This window comes from Aedes albopictus, chromosome 3 (genome assembly GCF_035046485.1).
Source record: "Aedes albopictus strain Foshan chromosome 3, AalbF5, whole genome shotgun sequence".
Classification (NCBI taxonomy): domain Eukaryota; kingdom Metazoa; phylum Arthropoda; class Insecta; order Diptera; family Culicidae; genus Aedes; species Aedes albopictus.
Window position 1 is genome coordinate 185,935,351 of NC_085138.1, and position 23,529 is coordinate 185,958,879.

The following is a 23,529-nucleotide window of genomic DNA, read 5'->3' on the forward strand; positions in this document are numbered from 1 at the left end:
CGTGAATCGTATATCAGGCTTGTTGCCGTCGAAGAGGGTCAGTTGTCTCAGTCACCATCCAATGCTGACGGAGGATGGATGTGCCCTCCCAATGCACTGTCCTCCGTGCGGCGTCTTTTTGTGGCTGGACGAAGTGTTTTTTGAAGGGGTTGGGAATTTCACCCATGACGATCCGCTTTACTAAGCGAAACTGTACCTCAAAACTACAGGCCCCGACTGGAACGGGTCTTTGTGAGATGAAATTTTACATAGTTTTTCATCATTTGCCATCAAAATCTCAAAAATGACAAATTTTGAGTTGTGCCCCTATTGCAGGAAACCGACGATATGTCGATCTTGGTGCCGCCATCGACCGCCATTTGGCTACCAGGCTATTAGACATTCTCTACTGCTTACCTAGCTACATTATAGCTGGAAGGGTTGACCGTGTTTACATCTAACGATTTGATCTTGTTGACGTAGATGGTAAGACCAGCCGCCGGGAAGCGATTGGCAAGATCGTCGAGCTTGCTCTGCATATCGATTATGATGAGGAACAGTAGCAGCGATAGGATACATCCTTGCCTCGCTCTAGGAACGACCCGGATGGGATCGGACAAGACACCGTTGTGCAGTACTCTGCACGAAAATGCCCTGTACTGTGCTTCAATGAGGCTGATGATTTTCTCAGGGACACCCTTGCGTCTGAGGGCACCCCACATGTTTTCAAGTTTTTTTTCTTCAACCACTTAACCTAATTTACAGCTCTTTTGTCGACTGGGGAACTGCGTGAGCGATTCTAATTAGCAGCTGCACTTACACTTTATATAGTGCCTAAATGTATTATATTCCAACTCTACTATATCGAATTGGTTGCCTTTTCGCTGCTGTCACTTTTCTACCCCGTCCATGGTAGAATGATGAGCATGAGGATGTTGATGTGTGGCTCTTGTTCCTTTTCCAGTCCGATTGGGGGTCCATTATGAGTTGCCGTTTGTCGATATTCAAGTTTCCAGGTCCGTTAGAGCATATGCTCAGAAGAGAGTCAGGTGTCAGCCGCTCTCGGGGAAGAGCATCTGCCGAAAAATTGCAAGTGCCTGGGCTGGGATCGAAATCATGACCAACCACTTATGAAGTGAACGTGTAGCCACTACGCCACAGACCCCATCTGATGTTTCCATGATTGAGATGGTCGATAGTTTTTTCGTAATCAGTCGCTGTCCATAAACTACGTAGACTTTTTTTGGCCATCTCAGACCCCCCCTCCCCCCTCGTAGACTTTTGTTCATACAAAATTTTCGAAATTTGCATGGAGCGTAGACTTTGGCCAGACCCCCCGTCCCCCCCTTTGAGTCTACGTAGTTTATGGACAGCCCAATGAAGATTCTTGGAATTCATTGATTTGCTTCAAGATGATAAGGAGCGTGACAATATGGTCCACACAGGATCGTCCAGCACGGAATCCTGTTTGCTGTCGCCGGAGAGTTGCGTCAATATTCTCCTACATTCGGTTAAGGAGCACTTTGCAGAGGACTTTGAGAACGATGCGCAGCAACGTGATACCCCACCAATTGTCGCATACAGTCAGGTCACCCTTTTTGGGCTCCTTTATTTAGACGCCATGCATTCAGTCGACCGGAAATGTCGCGATTTCCGATATATTGCAGAATAATTGATACTGCAATTGTTCAGATACTACGGGGTCAGCTTTAAGCATCTCGGCTTATATGCGATCGACCGCCGGGGCCCTGCTCGATTTCATGTTACGGATGGCTGTTTCTATCTTCTACAATGATGGAGTTTCGGTGTTGATACGGGTCGAACCCTTGCCGGATCTTGCTGAGGTGTTGGTGGCATGACCGAAACGTAAAAAAGGTTTCCAAAGTGCTCGAACCAGCGTTTCAGCGTGTCAGCCGGGTCGGTCAATAGCTGTATAGATGTGTCTTTCCCGGGTATCGTAGCATTCATCTTGGTCCCACTAAGGCGACGTGAAACATCGTAGAGGAGACGGATGTCGCCGGTGTTTTTACAGCTTTCTCGCCTTCGTCGGCTAGGGAGTCCGCCCATGCTCTTTTGGCCGCCTACATGAGCGCTTCACTTCCTTCTCAAGAGCCGAATAGCGCTGACGTGTTATGGATTTGGCTTCTCGTGTTTTCGCTCTTCTATTTTCCTGCAGGTGACATCTGTGATCCACTGCTTTCTCAGGGTGCGTAGCTCACCCAAATTATTCTCGCCGGTGACGATGAAGGCGTTCTTGATGGCGCTCCATTGATCTTCTACGCTGCCACCTTCCAGAATATCCGTAGCACGGTTCACTAGCTCCTCGACGATGGATCTTTTCTCCGCAGCTTCTTCCAGTCGGCGTGTGTTGAGCCAGCGCACGATTTTCTCCTCCTGTCGATGGTTCCTCGCAATGCGAAGCCGGATCTCGCCGATTGAGAGATGATGACCGGACGCAATGTCGGCGTTACGTTTGTTCTGCATATCAAGAAGACTCCGTCTCCATTTCCAATTGATGCAGATGTGGCCGATTTGATTTTCCGTAACGCCATGTCGGGAAACCCATGTCACTTTGTGCACTGGTCGATGAGGAAAGAGCGATCCCCTCATAACCATGTCATTGTTGCCACAAAACTCTGCAAACAGCTCTCCGTTTTGCTAATTTTTCCGAGACCATGGCGTTCCATGACGTGCTCATAGCCCCGGTTGTCGGAACCAACCTTCGCGTTGAAGTCGCCCATGAGGATCTTGATATCACCTTTCGGAATCTTGTCCACGAAAGCATTCAGTTGACTGTAAAAGTTCTCTTTATCTTGCAATTCGGCAGCATCGGTTGCCGCGTAACATTGGATCATGGTCAGGTATCGAACCCGTGTTCTGAATCTGGCTACAATTATCCTCTCATTAATAGGTTCCCACTTCATGAGCGCAGCGGGGGCGTGAACGCTGTGGAGGAAACCAACTCCACGGTGACAAGGAACGTGTTCAACTCGTAGTCCAGAGTATAGCAGAATTTTGACCCGACGCCAATCTGTGTCCGCCAAAGTTCGGCCAACGGACTTCGCTCAGTCCTAGGATCACAAGCTTCATACGGCCTGTTTCACTGACTAGTTGTGCCTGTTTACCCTTAATACATTCCAAGTTCCAATTCTTGTCCGTTGTTTCGCGCTAAAAGTCGTTGCCGTTGAATCAGTTCGTAATAATTCATTTTCGATTTCAGTAACGGTTTTTTGGGTTTCGGAAACAGTAGGTTGTCGGCCTAAGGTCTCCTATCCACCGTGATAGAGCTGCCATCTGAGATATAGCTTCCGGTGGAGGAGCATTTCATACTCAGCCGCTGGATGCCAGAACAGACGCTGTTTGAACCGCACCTCCTTGGTCAACAGACGCCCGAGACGCACCTCATCAATCTAGCTGAAGTCAGAAGGACAATAGTGCCCAGGCCGCTCTACTAGCTAAGAACACAACTCTTAGCTGGCGGTCTTCGTCATCGCTTGACGCGTGGAAGTATGAGGTAGGAACTTATGAGGACCAGAGCTATGTTGGACGCTCTCCTTTTCGATTCACCGTTTTGCAGCCCGAACGCGTAATACGCGTAATAATAATGTAACAAAAAGAGCGGGGTATCCTGGGGTAATACGCACCCCCGGGGCAGAACGCCCTCACGCTATGTTACTATATAAATGAAGTTCCGTCAGATGCAAGCAAACTAGACAATAAATTAAGCCGAACAAGCCCAAGAATCACAAGAATATTCAAATGAAAAGCATGGAGAACGATGATTATCCACTTTTGGAAAACTTGTCTAATTTGAAGCACATACAATTTAAGCGATTACGCGCCGATTATATGGAATCAACCTATTAACCTTCACATACCCGCCCCTAACATCTCATTTTCAAAATGCTGTCATTTTGCCAATTTTCATCCAATTTTTTAAAAGTCGCCCTCAATCGATCATAAATTGGTGCAAGTTTATTACACCCAAGTGGCCATGCAATATCCGGAGCCGTTCCGGAGTTATTCCGGGTTGTACTGGGGTCAGGTAGGGTGCCGAAATGGCTAAAAATGGTTATTTCGTGTGTTATTGTGTTTGAACTATCGATTTTCAGCGGAATTTTTATTGTGAACAATATAACACAACTGCGATAACCAGATTTGAATAAGTTGACCCCTCCGGATCACCGTGACAGGTTCCACGGGGCCTCATTGGGGACACTTCTGGTTTTCATCCAAAACATGTCGTGCGACATATCAAACTTCATGATTTCGAATGACGGAATCAGAAACGATACCCTGAAGGCTGTATCAACTAATATGGTCAGCCCGGAACATCTAGCATAGGTTCCACGGGGGTGACATCGGCGACATTTCTGGTTTGCAATTAAAACATGCCGTGCGACGTATCAAACTTCATGGTTTCAAGAGAATGGAGCAGAAAAAAATGATTGAAGTATGTAGCAACTGATATGGCCGCTCCGGAACACCTGAAACAGGTTCCGCGGGGGCCTGTCAAACACAATAACAAACGAAATAATCCTTTTTAGTCATTTGGCAAAATAGACTCCTCCCACACCCCCTGACCCCAGTACAATCCGAAATATCTCCGGAATGGTTCCGGATATTACATGACCACTTGAGTGTAATAAACTTGCACCAATTTATGATCGAATGAGGGCGACTTCAAAAAAATCGGATGAAAATTGACAGAATGCCAGCATTTTAAAAATAAGTTGTCGGGGGTCGGGTATGTGAAGGTTAATTACATATCATTCGCCTGCTACGCCTCCTATTTGCTACCGTAAATACGAAGATGGAGCCGCTTGGTATTTTATTAGAATTCAAAGCGGGAAATGCCAGAGGTCGTACTGCCTCATCTCAAGGTGCGTTTTGCCCCCAACAGTTTTTTTCAGTACCCAAAACGTAACACTTTTTAAAATTGTTAATTTGATTAGGTAAAATTGATATCACGCGGACTAAAAGTTGGCGTCTCTTAGTTAAATAAGTAAACTAACTTTCAATACGCAAGACACCCATAAAATTATCTTAGCCCTGATAAAAAAGATCATAGAGATACAACAGAATGTATTGTTACAACACGCTGAAATGAATGGTAGTTACCATGATTTCAATTGTTTAAAACGATATCACGGTGTGCCACAAACCGTTATTATCAAATAAAAATGTCCACCAATTTGGCACCCGTCATTCGAAAGATATACTATCCTAGTATCTACTCTGAAAATTTGAAAATCTTTCATCGAGGGAAATTGAAGTTTTTGCCATTTGAACATATTGCGTTATTTCTATAGAATTTTCATATATGAGTAAATATGCACATATCGTTGTTCTACGGCTATTTATGATTTCAACAAATATATGTACATTAGTTTTTCAAATACTTATCAACATGCATGATATTCAAGCATAGTTTCTGCAAATTTGACAACATTTTGTTAGACGAATCACAAGTTACAGTAATTTGAATAGTTTACTCTAATATCCCATCATATTTCCTTAATATGTTACCTATAATTCAGTCACCTACATATAAATTTTAAACCCGTATACGTCATCAAAACATTTTTTTAGCAATTTGTATTGAATATACGATACGATTGTTGGGCATATATGCGATAAATTTTAAACCATTATATTGCTGGGTTCGATAGCCAGCGTTTAAAAGTTAAAGACATTTATAAAATAATTAGAAAAAGTGTTAGAAAGAAAATCTACCACACGTTTTAAATATTTTCTAGTCTATTATAAAAGAGTAAAAATGTGTCTTTAACATGGATAACCGATCTTTAAAAAAAAAATTTCCATCAGATAATTGGAGTTATAGCTTATGGTATTGGGTATCAACTCCAATTTATCAAAAATTAAGTGAGATCATGAGATTATCATATTTACACCCTTAAACAACTTCCATGAGGTGTTTGAAATTGTAACAACAACAATATATATTAGCATGGGTAGAAATAGACTTTTCACTCCTGCACACTTTTTGAGTTCCATTTTGGCCCCATATAAACTGTGCAAAATTTCAGCACGATCGGAAAAACTATATTTTAGCGCCAGTCGTTTTAAGTTTTCATAAAATTTACTATGGGAAAAATCACCTTTTCAAAGAAAAATCGCCACAGGTGGCCCCTTAATCTCTAAAAACTAGATTGATTATTGATTTCTGTAGGAAATTTGACGAGGAATTAACCCTCTGAACACCGCAAATCGATCTAAGGCATGTGGAAAAAGATATTGACTGAAAACCGAATAGCATGGCAACGCCGTTTAACATGTAAGGATTATCAATAAATAATAATATATCGTCATTTTATTTATCGGGTAAGGCTCTATGTTTTTTTTATCGAACATTACATCGCTTTGCGGTTTTCGGAGGTCTGAATTCTCGTGAAGTTTTCTTCAGAGAACACATCATTCATTTTTAGGGATCAAGGGGCGATTTTCTTTGAAGAAGAAAATTCTTCTCATACTAAATAGTATGAACATTTAAAAAAGACGGGCGCTTAAATATAGTTTCTTTGATTGAGCTGAAATTTTCCTATACTTCAAAATTATTAGCTATTGTGCTTCTTGTCGTAACTTATTCAAAGTTATCTTTTTGTTCAGTAAACGGAATATAATACTTCTTTTAAACTTCCGATCATTAGAAACTGTGCATTTACATAGCATTTCAAGTACAATTTAATAACACATAATAAATCTATTAGACTTTATAAAAAATCACTTATTTATACATAAAATCGTACGTATATAAACGTATGCAAGGATTTCTTATCATTGATGAAATTTCAGTCGTTGCATAGCTCAGATCCAGCTCGTAAGAAGATACTCGAAAGATACACTTTTTAAATTTATTTTACAAACGTCTCAAGCTCCCATACGATTGTCATTATCAAACCTATCAATAGAATGGTTGCAACCTATCGCAAATTGGATCAAAAATCACGCATATTAAATACTAATTTCTGAAAAGGATAACATTTTTGCTCTGATGACATATACGGGTTTGATAGTCGCATGGAAATAATTGGATTACAGCGATTATAAGTAAAATTTAGGGGAATAGAGTAAATCATTAACTTGAGAGGAATCTCAAAGGAAGGAATTTAACAAAAAGTTGTCAAATTTGCAGAAACTTTGCCTAAATATCATACACGTTGGATAGTATTTGAAAAACTAATGTTTATTTGGGTTTAAATTATAAATGGCCATAGAACTACGATATGTGCATATTTACTCATATAAGAAAATCCTATAGAAATAACGCAATATGCTCAAATGGCAAAAACTTCAATTTCCCTCGATGAAAGATTTTAAAATTTTCAGAGTAGATACTAGGATAGCAGATCTCTCGAATGACGGGTGCCAAATTGGTGGACATTTTTATTTGTTAATAACGGTTTTTGGCACACCGTGATATAGTAACAACAGACCCTATGGTTTTCCACCATAGCATGTATTGTTGTCACTTTTACAATAGAAAATGGGGGTTGTTATGTATCTTTACCATAAAAAAAATCCAAATTTTCTGGAACAAATTTAAGTCAACTACCATTCAATTTATGGTGTTTTTATTATTGAAATCTCTAGTGCCATTCATTTTATTGTGCACATATTTTAGTTCCAATACATAATTTTCAGCAGGAAAATACGTACACAATATGATTTGTTGTTGAACAATCAACTTTTATCATGATTCAATGGAAGTTTATGGCGATTTTATTGTATATTTTTATCAGGGAGTCTTAGTTATTGGGCCACGTTTGCTTAGGGGGTGCATATTACCCCCTTCCTCTAGTGCCGCAATCTTTTGTTTTCAAAAATGATTAACCTTCCTTTTGCATCACGTTGGCAGCAGCTCGTTGACGTAGTGTACGGTTTGGGTCAAATGTGACCCTAATGCCAAAGGAGGTTTAATGTGGGAGCATCATGCTATAAACAGCACTGTTACCGAATAAATTGCGTAAAAAATCAAATATTTCTGCAAATTAACAAAACTCATGAGTAAAATGATTAATGCCTATGCTCGTGTATGTATCCAACTAGAAGAGCTCTGGAACTGCATGTCGTCAGATGCTTACACATAACAACTAGGTAGGTACATAGACAGCGCACGAGGTTTTATTTCATTGCTCTACTGCAATAGTCGGAACCAACTGCTGGCGTCGGATATAAGCAGACAGTGTTAGTCAGAAGACACACGATGATGACGATGCGATGGCGACAACTAGGTACCTACGTAGGAAAATGCATCCGACGGGGACGAACCCCCAGCAAAGATTTTTCCTCGCCTGGCAGCATGGAAAGCCATGCAGGGAAACGGATGGAGGAGGGTGCCACTGACAAGGGCTAGAGCATCTCTCTGAGCTGAGTGGATGCAGTTGTTTAAGGTGTGACTTGACGTGGCAACGTGCGCCGCACCATTACTAGACGCGCTGCGCAGGCAGGGTCCACTGACTGTCTCCAGGATGTTCTCGTAGGAAGCGTGTCATTGCCCTGCGCTGCTGTTCGGTCGTAGGTATGCGAGTAAGCGCGGAAAGGGCGCTGTTTATGTTAGCAGTCAGTGACAGGAAAAAAGGAATTAAATCAACTACAAACGATGGTTTACCGTATACGCTTTGAAATCCATCTCATAATGTGCACACGAGAAATTTTTTCCAGCGATTATTATTATTTTTGCTCTTGCATGTTCTATTATTACTTTTTGAAATATGTTAGAGAAAAGGGGCGGCATACTTTATTAGATCGGTGGCAAGGTGTGCAGTAAGTAACACTATGTCAGTGGAAACACTGTGAACACCCATTGGAGATATAAAAAAATGTCAAGCCTTTTATTTGTGTGGGAAACGTTTAAACCTAGTCACTATTGTCCTTCTGACTTCAGCTAGATTGAGGAGGTACGACCCAAGCGTTAGATTACCGAAAAGGTGCGGCTGGGACTAAAGATATAAGAAACACAATTTCATTGTTACCGCTTTTGTTCTGAGGGTACAAACTTTTTATATAAATTAATTTAAATTTAGACATTTATTTACATTGATTTTTTTTTCATTCTAGCAATAAAAACGACAGCCATGGATGATTCAATGGAGCGACTTCTCAACGATTCAATGATATCCACCATGTCGATGAATACGGATGACCTAGGTCCATCCGGGGTGGATAATCTGAACTATACGCCCAGCAATCCGGATAATCCCGAATATGCCACAGTCAATAAAGATAGAATCGTGCCTGACTTCCTGATTGGCGTTTGCACCCGACCAGTGGCATCGAGAACAGCCAGGCCAGTATCCATGTACGAGCCGTGGATCGAAACCAACACATTCTCGTCCCTTCCGATGGAGACGATGCATCGGAAGCCCACGAAAGTAATCGACATAGATTTCGAGTCGGAGCTCTCCTCCCAAAAGATCAGTTGGGAAGCTGAGGATGCTGACGATTTTATCACGACACTGGACGAATCTGCCATTCTGGACATCGAGTCTTACGAAGACATCAACGCAATCTACGCTCAAGCGAATCAAAAGCTCGTAGTCGCTGCTGATATTCATCACCGTGCACAGACGGTAGACGACGACCGGAAGTACGAAGAGATCGAAATTTACGCAACAGTCAAGAAAAAGCCACGCGACAAGGCAGTGAACAAGAATCAATCATCGGATTGTCAAGTGATGATCACATCCGGCGGGCCGATGGAAAAGTTACCGAAGATTATGACGACCTCTTGCTACGGCGAACTGAACTCGATGCAGACAAGTGGCACGTGGCACGATCCTAGCTTGATTGTGAAAAGCAATGAAAACCTACTGGACGTGCGCTCCTACTCGGCTAGCAACAACAATTCGATGAACAACTCCATCGTGGATGGCTTTTCCTCGATGGCCAGTTCAACCTACGAACCGCATTCAATGAACTCATCGATCGAGGTGGTGAAATATTCTACCAACGAAAAAACTCGCGTCAAGTGGTGGGACGAGTTTACCGAAGAGACCGAAGCCGAGCTGAAGGAAATCGCTGACAAAGGTGAGTTTTTTTTTCGGGGGTTTGTTGTGCAAACGATGGTTTTTAAAGTAGAGCTGATCAGCCGGCTTTAATTCTTGTATGCATGATATTTTTACTTTTTACGATCGCTCGCCATAGGAGTGTGCCAAATTTTCAAGGGGTTTAATTCCAACAGGGTTTTATAATGTAAAGTACCGACAGGAAAAAAACGTGGAAATATTTGTTTTATACGGTCACAATAATAAATCAAATTTCAGTTTTTATGCATTATCGTAATCCTGCACTACCCTAGTAGTGAAGGCCGATTGGAATTTCATGCAACTTCCGCTAAAACCAGACGATTACATTGTTCCACATGTTTAATTTCCGATTCCGTTTCGCTCTCAGATTGGTTGGTTATGTGTACAATCCATTGGGTTATAGCCAATTTTCTCGGAACCTCAACAAGATATCAACATTCTGTCTTCGGCAAGTTGTTCAGAACAACAACCACTTTCGGATGATGGATTTCATATTTATGAATGTCATAGCCTCGTGTCGCTAGTGTACATTGTTACTTCCGGTACAACTTTGGAAGATCAAGTAATGCAAGCTGAATAGGAAGGTGCAATGTTTTGCAGAGTTGCTCATGATTACGAATATATAGTTATAGTTCCGAATTATCCCACCATAAGACGCTGCCTACAAAGTGCTATCCCAGATCATCTTCCGTCGTCTGTCACGTAAAACGAATGAGTTCGTGGGAAGTTATCATGCTGCCTTCATCGACGGCCGGTCGACAACGGACTAGATCTTTACCTTACGGCAAATCCTCCAGAAATGCCGTGAATACCAGGTCCCAACGCATCACCTGTTCATAGACTTCAAAGCGGCATACGGCAATATCGACCGCGCAGAGCTACGGAGAATCATGGTTGAAAACGGCTCTCCTGGGAAGCTGACTAGACTGATTAAAGCAACGATGGACGGTGTGCAAAACTGCGTAAGGGTTTCGGGTGAACTATCCAGTTCATTCGAATCTCGCCGGGGACTGCGACAAGGTGATGGACTCTCATGCCTACTCTTCAACTTCGCTCTGGAAGGTGTGATGCGACGAGCCGGGCTCAAAAGCCGGGGAACGATTTTCACAAAATCCGGTCAATTTGTGTGCTTTGCGGACGACATGGACATTATTGCCAGAACATTTGGAACGGTGGCATTATGGTTTATGGACAGGCCCCCGCCTGAAACGCGAAGCAGCAAAAGTCGGACTGGTGGTGAATGCCTCAAAAACAAAGTACATGCTGGTAGGCGGAACCGAACACGACCGGATCCGTCTGGGTAGTAGTGTTACGATAGACAGGGATACTTTCGAGGTGGTAGAGGAATTCGTCTACCTCGGATCCTTACTGACGGCTGACAACAACGTGAGCCGTGAAATTCGGAGGCGCATCATCAGCGGGGCTCCAGAAGAAACTGCGGTCGAAAAAGATTCACCCACGCACCAAAATGTACCATGCACAAAACGCTAATAAGACCGGTGGTCCTCCACGGGCACGAGACATGGACCATGCTCGAGGAGGACCCGCAAGCACTCGGAGTTTTCGAGCGACGCGGACGATCTTCGACGGTGTGCAGGAGAACGGTGTGTGGCGGAGAAGGATGAACCACGAGCTCGCTGCACTTTACGGCGAACCCAGCATCCAGAAGATGGCTAAAGTCGGAAGTATACGATGGGCAGGGCATGTTGCAGGAATGCCGGACAACTACCCTGCAAAGCTGGTGTTTGCAACTGATCCGGTTGGCACAAGGGGGTGTGGAGCGCAGAGAGCACGATGGGCGGACCAGGTGGAGCGTGACCTGGCGAGCATTGGGCGCGACCGAGGATGGAGAACGGTAGCCACAAACCGAGTATTGTGGCGTACTATTGTTGATTATGTCTTGTCTTAAATGTGATGTTGAACAAATAAATGTATGTATGTATGTATATGTATATATGTATGTATGTATGTAAGACGCTAGTAGACTTTTGGTATGGCTTTGGTGATGTCTCGGCTAATTTGTTGAGGACAATCACCCTTTTCCAAGAAATAAAGCACAGAGTTTCGAACTTTATCACAACGAGTGGTGCTGCTAAAAAGTTACTTCCGGTATGTGTTTGGGGAGATATACCACGAAAATCAGGCCAAATTGGGATTCCTCTGCGATGCCCTCCATGGATTCCTCTGAAAATGTTTCCTCCATGGATTCCTCTGAAAATGTTTCCTACGATTTCTATTGGAATTTTTTAAGGGATTTTTTCGGGAATTCCTACAGGCACTTATCTGTTAATTCCTTCTAGAATTTCTCTAAGAATTTCTTCTTGGATTCCTACAATGGTTCTTGCAGGATATTATCCAGAGACTCGTTCTTCAAGGAATAACTCTCGATATTCCTCTGAAAATTCCCCATTAAAGTTCCGTTAGGGATTTCTTCAGGAATCCCTCCAAAGATTTCAGTGGGAATTTCTTCAGAGATTTTTTCGGGAATTTCTTCTATGTAATCTTGCAGAAATCTTTTCAAAGATTCCATCATAATTCTTTCAGCGAATGATTTTAAAATCTCTCCAGAGTACCCTTCGCTTATTTTTTTTGCTTCGGAAATTCCTACACTACAGTGATTTCTGCCGGAATTTCTTCGTAGATTGTTACAAAAGTTTCTTCAAGAATTCCTCCAGGGATTACCCAAAAGATTTTTTGTGAGAACTCCATCAAAAAATCCTCTAAGAACTGTATGAGAAATTCTCTCGGAGATTGCTTTGAAAATTACTTCAGGGATTCCATCGGAAATATCTCCAAGGATTCTTTTGGAATTTCCTCCAGGGGTTCTTTCGGAAATTCGCACTGAATTCCTTCCAGGATCCATCCCGGATAGCCAATTTGACCGTGTAATGAAGTTAGGTCCGTATTATACGTACTTTTGTGCGGTAAAATCGCAAGATTTTTTTTTTTTTTTTTTTTTTTTTCACACAACATTTATTTATTACACAAATTTACAATTAATAAGGCCTAATGAACTTATGTTCCTTTAAAGGCCTATGAACTTACACTAATACAGTAATTTAAATACAATAATTAAAATACAATAATAAATCAAGAACAATAATTCAAAAAGTACTGGTACACTGATATTTTACATTTGACTACACTACACAATTTTTACAATTTACTACATAAAAAAATACGAATATACTAACTGCATACTGATACACTGACGATTTTACACTTCGATTTAACTTTTCCTATCGAACCATGTAATCGACCAAATTTTCTCGAATGAATCGCTTAACTTCAAATTTGAATCTTACAATAAAAAGCACTTGTTTAATTGGATTTGGGAGCCTGTTGTAGATCTGCGGACCATAGTTGCTGAACCGTCTTCTCCCGACTTCAGTATTGAAACGTCGTCTAGTCAACAAGTTAGCATTCCTTGTGTGGTGATGATGAATTGCTGCACTGAACTGAAAGTTGTGGTGCAACTCCATACGATTTTGAATTTTGTGCATCATTGTAGCAGCTCGCAGGAAAAATAGACCAAGAATAGGAAGGACTTTATTATATGGTAAGTTATAAAGTTCAAGTGATGGGGTTAAATGAGGCAGTTTAAATATTCCTTTAAGACAACGGTTTTGTTGGACTTGTAGCTCCTTAAGGAATGTTTTACAGCAAGAACCCCACACTGTTATTCCATACTGGTATCTACAGTGTATGAATGCATAATAAATCTTCATGAGCACATGCTGTGGAACGCTGTAAGCTAGTTTCCTCAAAATGCCACACAAAGCTGCATTTTGTGATATAATTTGCCGTATATGGACATCCCACCGTAATTTATTATCAAGGAAAATTCCCAAATACTTGTAAGTGCTAACTTCATCAATGACCTGTCCATCTACACAGAGTTGTGGCACTGTAAACATGTTTGCATTACTGTGGCGAAAGATCATCATCTTTGTCTTTTTCAAATTGAGCGCTAGTAGATTGTTTTCAAGGTAACGGTTTATACGTTCCAAATCCACCTTCATAAGATGTACTATTCGTTCTACCGACACACTGGAGTAAGACAACACAGTGTCATCCGCAAAAAGCCTTGGTTTGCCATATAAATTCAGATTAGGGAGATCGTTGACAAAAACTAGGCAAAGGACTAGCAAAGGACCCAAATTACTCCCCTGTGGAACCCCGTATTCTATTGGACGAGCATTGCTTCGCGTTTCATTGATTACTACTTGCTGATACCGGTTTGATAGATAGCTGCGTATTAGTTGGTTAGCTAAGCCCCGAACTCCACAGTAGTCTAATTTTTTTAACAACATGTTATGATCTATTGAATCAAATGCCTTAGATAGATCGAGAAAAACAGTACCCGCCAAATGTCTTTGGTCCAAGGACGAAGAAATTTCATCAACAAGTTCTACAACCGCGGTTTCTGAAGAAGATCCGGTTCTAAACCCAAATTGGTGTTGATATAAATATCCTGATGACGCGAAGAAGTTGTTGAGACGGTTAACTATCATTTTTTCGAACACTTTGTTCAGCGATGGCAAAACCGATATCGGCCGGTAATTCGTTGGAGTTTTAGGATCATCTGACTTGAAAACAGGGTACACAAGAGCTTGTTTCAGGCAGTCTGGATACACTCCCGTACTCAAACATATGTTGAAGCAATCAGAGAGCAACGGGCTCAGCTGGTGACTATATTTTTTGAGCGCAGATATCGGAAATCCATCGCAACCTGTGGCTTTATTAACATCTAGGCTAGTAATAATTCCTTGTACTTCATCAGAAGATGCCGGAAACATGTACATGGAATATTCAGACATGTGCATTGTGTTAAAACAATTTACATCGCCGTTCGAAGTTAAACGATTCGCTAGGTTACGCCCAACAGATGAAAAGTATTCGTTGAAAATATTTGCTACCTCAGAAGGTTCTGTTAGTTCCGTTTGGTTTACTACTAGTGATGGGGTTGTTAAATCTTGCTTTTTTTCACTTATTAGCTCATTGATATTTCTCCAGAGAGCTCTATGGTTAGTAGTACTGAACATTCTCTGATAGTAACTCCTCTTGGCATTTCGTTTACTTATTATTAGCTTCCGGTTAACATGCTGTAACAGTTCAATCGTGTGTTGATCTGTAGGGAACCTCTTTTTTCGTTTAAGTAAATTATCGCGCATTTTTGATAGTTTCCAAATATCAAGATTCATCCATGGACAAACGTCTTTTTTTTAGCATGACATCCACAGAATATGTTGTAGAGTATCTTTGCACTGTGTCCCTATATTTTCCTGTAATGGATGCAAGCCTCTCAGATGGAGCTAAAAGCGAGAAATCGAAGTTTTCGAGAAAGCTGCGGAAGTCTGCATCGACTGCTTGGAAGTTAAATCTAGTTTTCGTTAATCTCCTTTTTGATCGCCCAATCCTAATATTCAAATCTGTTAATATAAAGCTATGATCGCTGAAGGCACAATCTATCGTGAAATTGGTTACTCTGTTCATTAATTCAGTGTTACAAACAACGTGATCCAAGATATTGTTGCTGGAAGGTCTAGTTACGTTACTGTTGGTTACCATCATGTTGTACGATGACAGTAAATCTAAGTACTTTTGAGTTTCGCGATTCTGACTATTAATAGCAATGTTCATGTCACCTACTAACAACATGGTTGAATCAGGCGTATTTGTCACCACAATGTTTTCAAGATAATTCATGAAAAAGTTTAAGTCAAAATCCGGAGGTCGATACATGCTATGAAGAGTTATAGGAGTGTAACCAGTATGAAGTTTAATTGCTATATGGTGAAACCCACGTTCCGTCGTGTTAGTGAGTGTATTGAACCGCATGGTTTCCTTGACAAAAATTCCCAATCCTCCAGATGCATTATTCCTACAAGAAAATATACTTTTGTAACCTGGAATACAGTAGAACTTCGATCGCTCTTGTTTAACCCAAGTCTCGCCTATCACAATTACGTCTATATCACAGTTCAGACCTTTGATAAACATGCGAAGGGAATCAAATTTCTCGAAGTTATTCATACCTCTTATGTTAATTTGGATTAACCGTAATGCTGAATGTGAAGTAGGAAATTTGAAATTTAGTGGGGTTTCAACAAAGATGTTTTTTGATTCTTGAATATCCATTTCAATCAGTTTTCAATGTACAACCGTAGCAGCATCTATAACACCGACTACATCCGTCCAGTGATCTTTCCTAAATCCGCACGTGATCTAATTACTATTGGTTTTGACTTGACAAACTGCTTCACCATAATTGATCCGTTCCTCCCTGGCCAAACAAAGCGAAGTTTTCCAGTTGCTTGAATTTGTTTCAGTTCACGCAACAACGCCATTGACAATGGTGTTAGATCATCCCGTATTACAATACTGTTGGTTGCGACTCGCGGCCATGCTATTCCCCTAATCATTTGTGGTTCCAATTTCCCATATGTTTTCTTACAGTTCATGAGCTCCTCTTTTTGGATCACACGTTTGAAGGTTATTCTGATTGGCTGGGGTTCTTTTGAAGACTTTTGGATTCTTTCGCAACATTCAAACGCATCTCTTGTAAAATTACAACCAACGGTATTACAGGTTTTCACGACTAAGTCCAAAGTGTTTTCATTAGGCAAACGTGGAACACCAAGCATAACAGCATTGGATACCAACTCCGATCGTTTTTGGTTATCCACATCGGCTTCACAGCGATGTAGTGTATCAGTTACTGACTTCGTGGTACTCTTTAAATTGTTGAGAACGAGCTTCAAATTTTCATTTTCCGAGCGTAACTCGCGCAGTTCCCTTTGCAAACTCTGCATTTGTAGCAGAATTTGTTCAAACCTATCAGAGATAAATTCCTGACTTCGGACAATATCTTCATTTAGTTTAGACGACTCTTCTTTGAAAATAGATGCAACTAGCTTTGGCAATTCTGACAAAAGTATGCTAGTTGTTCCTGTGTGAGGATCCATGGTAGTGATAGTACCTACTCGTTGTTATATGACGTTATTTTCACAGTTGTTCTAAATAGGGTGCGGGATAACGGAGGGAAAGTATGAGCATCAGCAACAGTGTGGATGGAAGAACACAACCACAAGCAGCACAAATACTAGCGAATAGAAAAAAGGCCTGTTGTGATTGCTGCTACATACACCGATCGATACTTGCATTTGTAGTTAAATCAATGGCAGCAATATTCAAGAATCAAGCCGACACCGGGAAATTAAGACGAAATTAACTGCCCAGCTGCATCAAACTTCACTTCAAAAACAGCTGTCAAGATTCGAAACCTCAACCGCGATACAGATTACACTATTGCACGATTTTCAGAGCATGGATACACTTTATATTTATCAAAAACACAGAGGCACAAATCGAAACAAAGACTTCACCAGTGTACCACCAGCTGAAAACCTGCATGCAGCTATATGAATTAAGACGATATCTTATGCGACAAACGGTATGCACAATTGCGACGTATATTACCATCTTATACGACTTAGTAATATTAAAAAACTATTCTTGTCACCTCAGTGCTGAACTAATAACCATTGGAATATCGAGCCATACTTGATACTTAACACCAAACATTACTTCACAGACAAACAGACGTAACTCTTAGAGGAAATTCATCAAACATTTTTGCCCGGAGTCTCTTTCATGAGAACACTGCCACCTGTTGGTATAACCGCGCGAGACACTGTCGGTCATGGTTATGATGAATTTTGATTTAACGTTTGTCTAACACGCACACTACTACACAAATCCCCTGATTTTCGTTTGCATCATTCAGCAACGTATACACTGGCAAACGTCAAAGCAATCACACACTAGCGTCTCTGGTGGAAGGATCGCGGAAATCATATAAAATTTGAATTGATCGTTCAATGCATGTGCCAATTCGTTTCGCAGAGCGTTACGTCTGTTCAGGGATGAGAAATGTACTGGAAAAAACGGTTACCGGCTGTACATTTGACATTTTTCCACACGAACATCACAGGCCCAGCCAAACTCAAACTGTTCGAAAAATAAATGTCATAACATTTTTTTTCCTGCAGCCTTCTTCCTCGAAACGGTTTCCAAGCGCGAGAGCGCCAGTACTCGAGCACAACGGCGACAGAAATTTCTGTCTCTCCCGTTTTCGCATTTTTCTGCGTTTCAAACCTCTTCTAGACAAACTTCTTTACATGCATCACAAAGCTAGGGGTGTGCTCTAGCTATTTGTGCCAATCGATTTAAATTATTTATTAAAACAAGTGAGTTATTAGCAGTTGAAAATATTTGACATTTTTCGCAATCACCCGCCTCAGCATGACTGCTCATAAATCCAGCTTTCCACGCTCGCCATAATGGCGGATGCTATAAAACAATTTGACAATATCTGTGCCCCAGTCAACGCAACGACTTATTTCACCCATAGCAACCTGTAATAAACACATTTTTTCACTGTCAACAAAAACATAAATTCGACTTCGTAAGGAAAAGGTGAAATGAGTTTCCTGATCAACTTTTATGCTCTCGAATATTCCCAAAAACACAGTTGTATTTTTCTTCTAGCCTAAAAACTTTCAACGTATCCACTAATCCAGATCATCATATTCAGCTTTTGCTCAGGAGTGTTTTGCGGTAGAGTTCTTCGCAGGCCTCGTGCAGCATGATGGCAGTGAGGGTGTGATTGTCTTCCAGCAATACAGTGGTTCGACAGATTCGAAGAAGTTGTATGTTGTGAGCACTTGCCTTTCGCAGCATTAAAGCGGTATTCCAGTAGCGTTAGCGGATTTCCACGACGGTGAGCACATGGTGCCTACGAGCGATCCGTAGGCGGTCGGCAATGGCGGTCGCCAGCGGATGAGATGTATTTCAAGGTTCCGAGCACCCCATCAACAACGGGAGGCCGGCAGGCGATTATCCAGTGCGATTCCTGACTGTACAAGCGATCAGCAGAGGTCTCTTTGCAAAGTACACGGCCCTAGCCACGTTTGTCCACGGTGGGTCCCGGAGCTAGGGCAATTGCGCAACTAGGGAAACTGTCCTTACATGTTCGTCAAATACCGAGACGCAGTAGACGGACGCCTTTAGATTAGGAATGGAGCTCCCCATCTCAATAAATCTGCGATTTCAGCTCACCAGAGGTGTTCAAAGAACTACCCCAGTACTGGCGGACGGATATAGTCTTCCGCCCTTCACATCAGAACTCATGTGAAAAACAATATCATAAGGTTTTCCTATTTACAAGGAAGATTTTTTTTTGTATTTATAAGTAATATAAAAGATTGTGAACGCCACTAAGCTAGGAAATAGTCAGACCCGTTTTAAGAAATTATATTTCAAAACCATCTCTAGTAGGGTACAAGTAGGACAACCAACATATTTTGGACACAGCAACGCGCCAATATTTTTTGGACACTTACGGCAAAAACAAAATTTAATGGAAGTGTCCGAAATATATTGGCGTAACGCTGTGTCCAAAATACGTCGATTCCCCTATTATACTAGCACGAGATGAATGAAATTAAATGATAACATTTTGGCTTCGGCACCGTTCTTTTTGGCTGATCACGGGACTGTCGATCTGGATATAATTTCTCGCCTTCGTGCTCAAGTGTCCACGCCACCATCGACTTTCTACGGTAACCGCTGTTATCGGCCTCCCACCGCTGGCACCCCTCGCCGATCCCCTAGGGCGCCCGCTTTAGGGGGTCTGCATTTTGGTTCCCTGCGTTTCCTTGACTGGCCATGATTCTCGTCAGCACCGCCTATCAACCTTGAGCACTATCATCGGTCTGTGCTTGCGCCATGCCAGCCTTCATCGTCGGCTTCCATCGCTGGTTCTCCTCATCGTTGGAATCGCCTCACTAGTATCTAACTAATTTTGCATTTCATGAAATTCATTAACAAACTCTCAAAACCAGTCAATAATAACGTCCGAAATCTTCACCACAAAGCCTCTAAACTCTATGACCCTATGACTCGAGGACCAAACGAGGCCTTTCGAGCCCAGCCCACCGGCGGCCGTTGATCAGCCAGCAGCATGGGGTTTTGACCGGTGCTCCCTCTGTGTTCCGATCTAGGTTCCGATGTACATCTTCGAGAGCTAAGAAAGCCGTGACAGTCAAGAATTGCTCTGGATAATCGCCTGCCGGCCTCCCGTTGTTGATACGGTGCTCGGAACCTTGAAATTCATCTCATCCGATGTCGACCGCCATTGCATTGCAAATACAACTGTTATTTTTGGGAATATTCGAAAGCATAAAAGTTTATCACTAAACCCATTTCACCTTTCCTTACGAAGTCGAATTTGTTTTTTGTTGACAGTGAAAAAATCTGTTTATTACAGGTTGCTATGAGTGAAATAAGTCGTTGCGTTAACTTGGGCACAGATATTGTCAAATTGTTTTATAGCATCCGCCATTATGGCGAGCGTGGAAAGCTGGATATTTTCGTGGGGAAGCGAAAGCCATCAAGCGTCTGCTTGTCTGCCGTCAGTGCGGCGTCTGATGTTATTGGCGCTGCCGTTGTTTTGTTTTTATTTTACTGCCAGTATCGATGAACGGAAAATAGAAAAAAAGTATTTTTGCCATCCCTGCGTCTGTTTGTCTGTGATTACTTATAAATCATGCTGATTAATTATCATGATATTCTACTCACCTCACCTGTTTGTTGAAATGTATTTGGTTTACCTGCGCTGTCAAATACGCACACGCATAAAATCTGGAGTTAAAACGATGAAGCGTGACTTCAGCACATTTTTCACAATCACTACATACATGGCTAGCGCCACCCATTGTTTACAGAGTCTCAAAATAAAAAGACTTTGTAATTAAAATGCGGATGGAGCCATAGAAATTCCATACTCCAGCAATTCCTTTGCGAATTTCTCTCGAAACTCCTTCTAGAATATCTCCAGGGATTTTTTCAAGGATTCCTCCAGTGATTTGTTTGGGAATTCTTCGATGCATTCAGCCAAGGATTTGTTTTTGAAGAATTCTTCCATTGATGTTGTTGAGAATTGCTTGTGGTATTTATCCGCATATTCTTCCAGGGATTCCTTTATGAATTCATCCTTCAGCGATTCCTTCAGGAAATCCTCCAAGAATGGCTACAGGGCTGCATTCGGATTTTTTTTTCAGGAATTCCTTGGGGAAAACTTCTAGTAATTCTTTCAGGGATTTTGTTGGGAATTATTTTACAGTAACTCTGGCATTCCTTCAAAAATGCATCCTCCAGCGCTTCCGTTGCGAATTTCTTGAAAAAAGACAATTACACCGTCTTTGACCTTGCAGCCTCTACAGACTGAACATTACAAACATTCGACTACGGACAACCCATACTACAACCAGAGCCCCAGTGGAGAATTTTCCGTTTGACGAAAAGATTTACCCGACTGGAGCGGGGAACCCACAAATCGAACCCACACTCCGAGACTTACGAGATACCCAAACGACTGACGCTGCTAACCGCTCGGCCACAAAGCCAACGAATTTCTCCAGAATTCCTTCAGAAATTTCTCCAGAGTTTTATATTTCAGCGATTTTATTACAAATCACTTTTGAGATTCCTTCTACAACTCCCCAAGGATTCTTTAAAGGATTCCTACAGAAATTCCTCCAATGATTATTTAAAAGGATTTTTTGTGATACTTTATGAGTTCATTTACATATTCCACTATGCATTCCTTGCAATTTTCCACGAACTCTTCCAGAAAATCTTCGTGAAATTTGTTCGGGAATTCCTCCAAAGATTTTTTCAGGAATCCCTTTAGGGATTATTTCGTGAAATTTTACAGAAAGCGCCTCTGCATACGTGCAGTATCTCGAGGCAATGTTGCCGGACGAAGACGAGCTCTATCAAGCCCCCCCATTGAGCACTGCTGGAGTACAGCCATCAACGATGCAGCCGAGTGCACTGTCAAGTTCATAAAACGAGAGTTGTAGAAAGATAGCTAAGGAGAGGAACGCAGCGTGGGCATCGGGCGGTCATGCTGCACCATGGAACCCGGCAAAACGTAGCACCTTCGAAACAGAAGCTGAAGTAGCAGACCCACATCTTTCGAGAGAAACGCTGCCAAGAATTAACAGAGTGCATTAAAATGGAATTTCTGTGCCGTTCTCAATAATTATCACAGAAGTTCTACCGGAAGCTCAACGCATCCCGCAACGGATTCATACAGCGAGCCGAAATGTTCCGGGAAAAACACAGGAGCCTCTTGAAGGACCAACTTGAGGTGTTCGAAAGGTGGAAGCAACACTTCAACAAGCACCTGAATGATGCAGAAAACACAAGCACTGAGGATCAAGGCAGCGGAAGAAATCTCTAGTACGGCGCTGAGCTATGTTAAAGATGCTATTCAACAGCTCAAGAATAATTAGGCAGCTGGTAAGCATAGGATCTGGGAACCGGAACAACTACCGGAGGAATGGAACGAAGGGCTCTATCTATAGAGCGACAAGTTAAAGTGTAAGAACTTCTGAGCGATCACCACCATTCTGAATACTGCCTACAAAGTGCTATCCCTGATCCTCCGTCTTTTATCACCTGCTGCTAATGAGTTCGTGGAAAGTTATAAATGGCCGGTCGCCAACAGACCAGATTTATACCACAGACAAACAGACGTAACTCTTACAGGAAATTCATCACACATTTTTGCCCGGTGTCATTTTCGTGAGCACACTGCCACCTGTTGGTACAACCGCGCGCGACACTGTCGGCCATGATGGATTTTGATTTGACATTTTGCTGACACGCACACTACTACACAAATAGCCTGTTATTTTCGTTTGCATCATTCAGCAACTTGTACACTGGAAAACGTCAAAGCGATCGAACACTAGCGCATCTGGTGGAACGATCGCGCAAATCAAATAAAATTTGAATTGATCGTTAAATGCATGTGCCAAGCCGTTTTAAAAAGTGTTACGTCTGTTTGTCTGTGTTTATACCGTACGGCAAATCCTGCAGAAATGCCGAAAATATCAGATCTCCGCGCATCATCTGTTAATCGATTTCAAGGCGGCGCTAGACGGTATCTAGCGCGTAAAGTTATAGAGCACCATGGGTGAGAACGGTCTTCCAGGGTAGCTTACAGAACGGATAAAACATCCAGCATCCAGAAGGGTGCCAAAGCTGAACAGATGTGAAAGGTATGTGGTTATGTGAAAGAATGTCGGAATGTCGGTAACCCTGTGAAGATTGTGTTCGTAAGAAATCCTAATGATACAAGACAAGGTTGAGTACAGCGGAAAAGATTGGCTCGATCTGGTCGTAAGTGATTTTGACTGTGTAGTGTAGCATCTGTAGTAGCATGTTCTCGAGGTTGGAGAGAGGCAGCAGCAAACCGAAATATGTGGCTGAATAAGACTCAGTCTTATCTATGTAAAGATATTGTACTGAATAAATAAAAACATGATGCATTGGCTTTAAAATTTACAACATCCATTTGTTTAACTTTCGATGAGGACGGCCGTTAGTTTGACTATTATATTCCAGGTCTACATTATTTCTTTCT

At 41.8% G+C, this 23,529-nt stretch overlaps 1 protein-coding gene across 2 annotated transcripts in view; it reads left to right on the forward strand.

Annotated features, from left to right (window-relative positions):
* Positions 1–23,529, forward strand: part of LOC109429189 (protein TANC2) — a 453,344-nt gene that overhangs the window by 37,651 nt on the left and 392,164 nt on the right. For both annotated transcript variants that reach the window (XM_062856594.1, XM_062856595.1), the window contains exon 2: positions 9,061–10,029. In XM_062856594.1, the coding sequence (XP_062712578.1) occupies positions 9,078–10,029 (952 nt within the window). In that variant the 5' untranslated portion in view covers positions 9,061–9,077. The remainder of the gene's footprint in view (positions 1–9,060; positions 10,030–23,529) is intronic.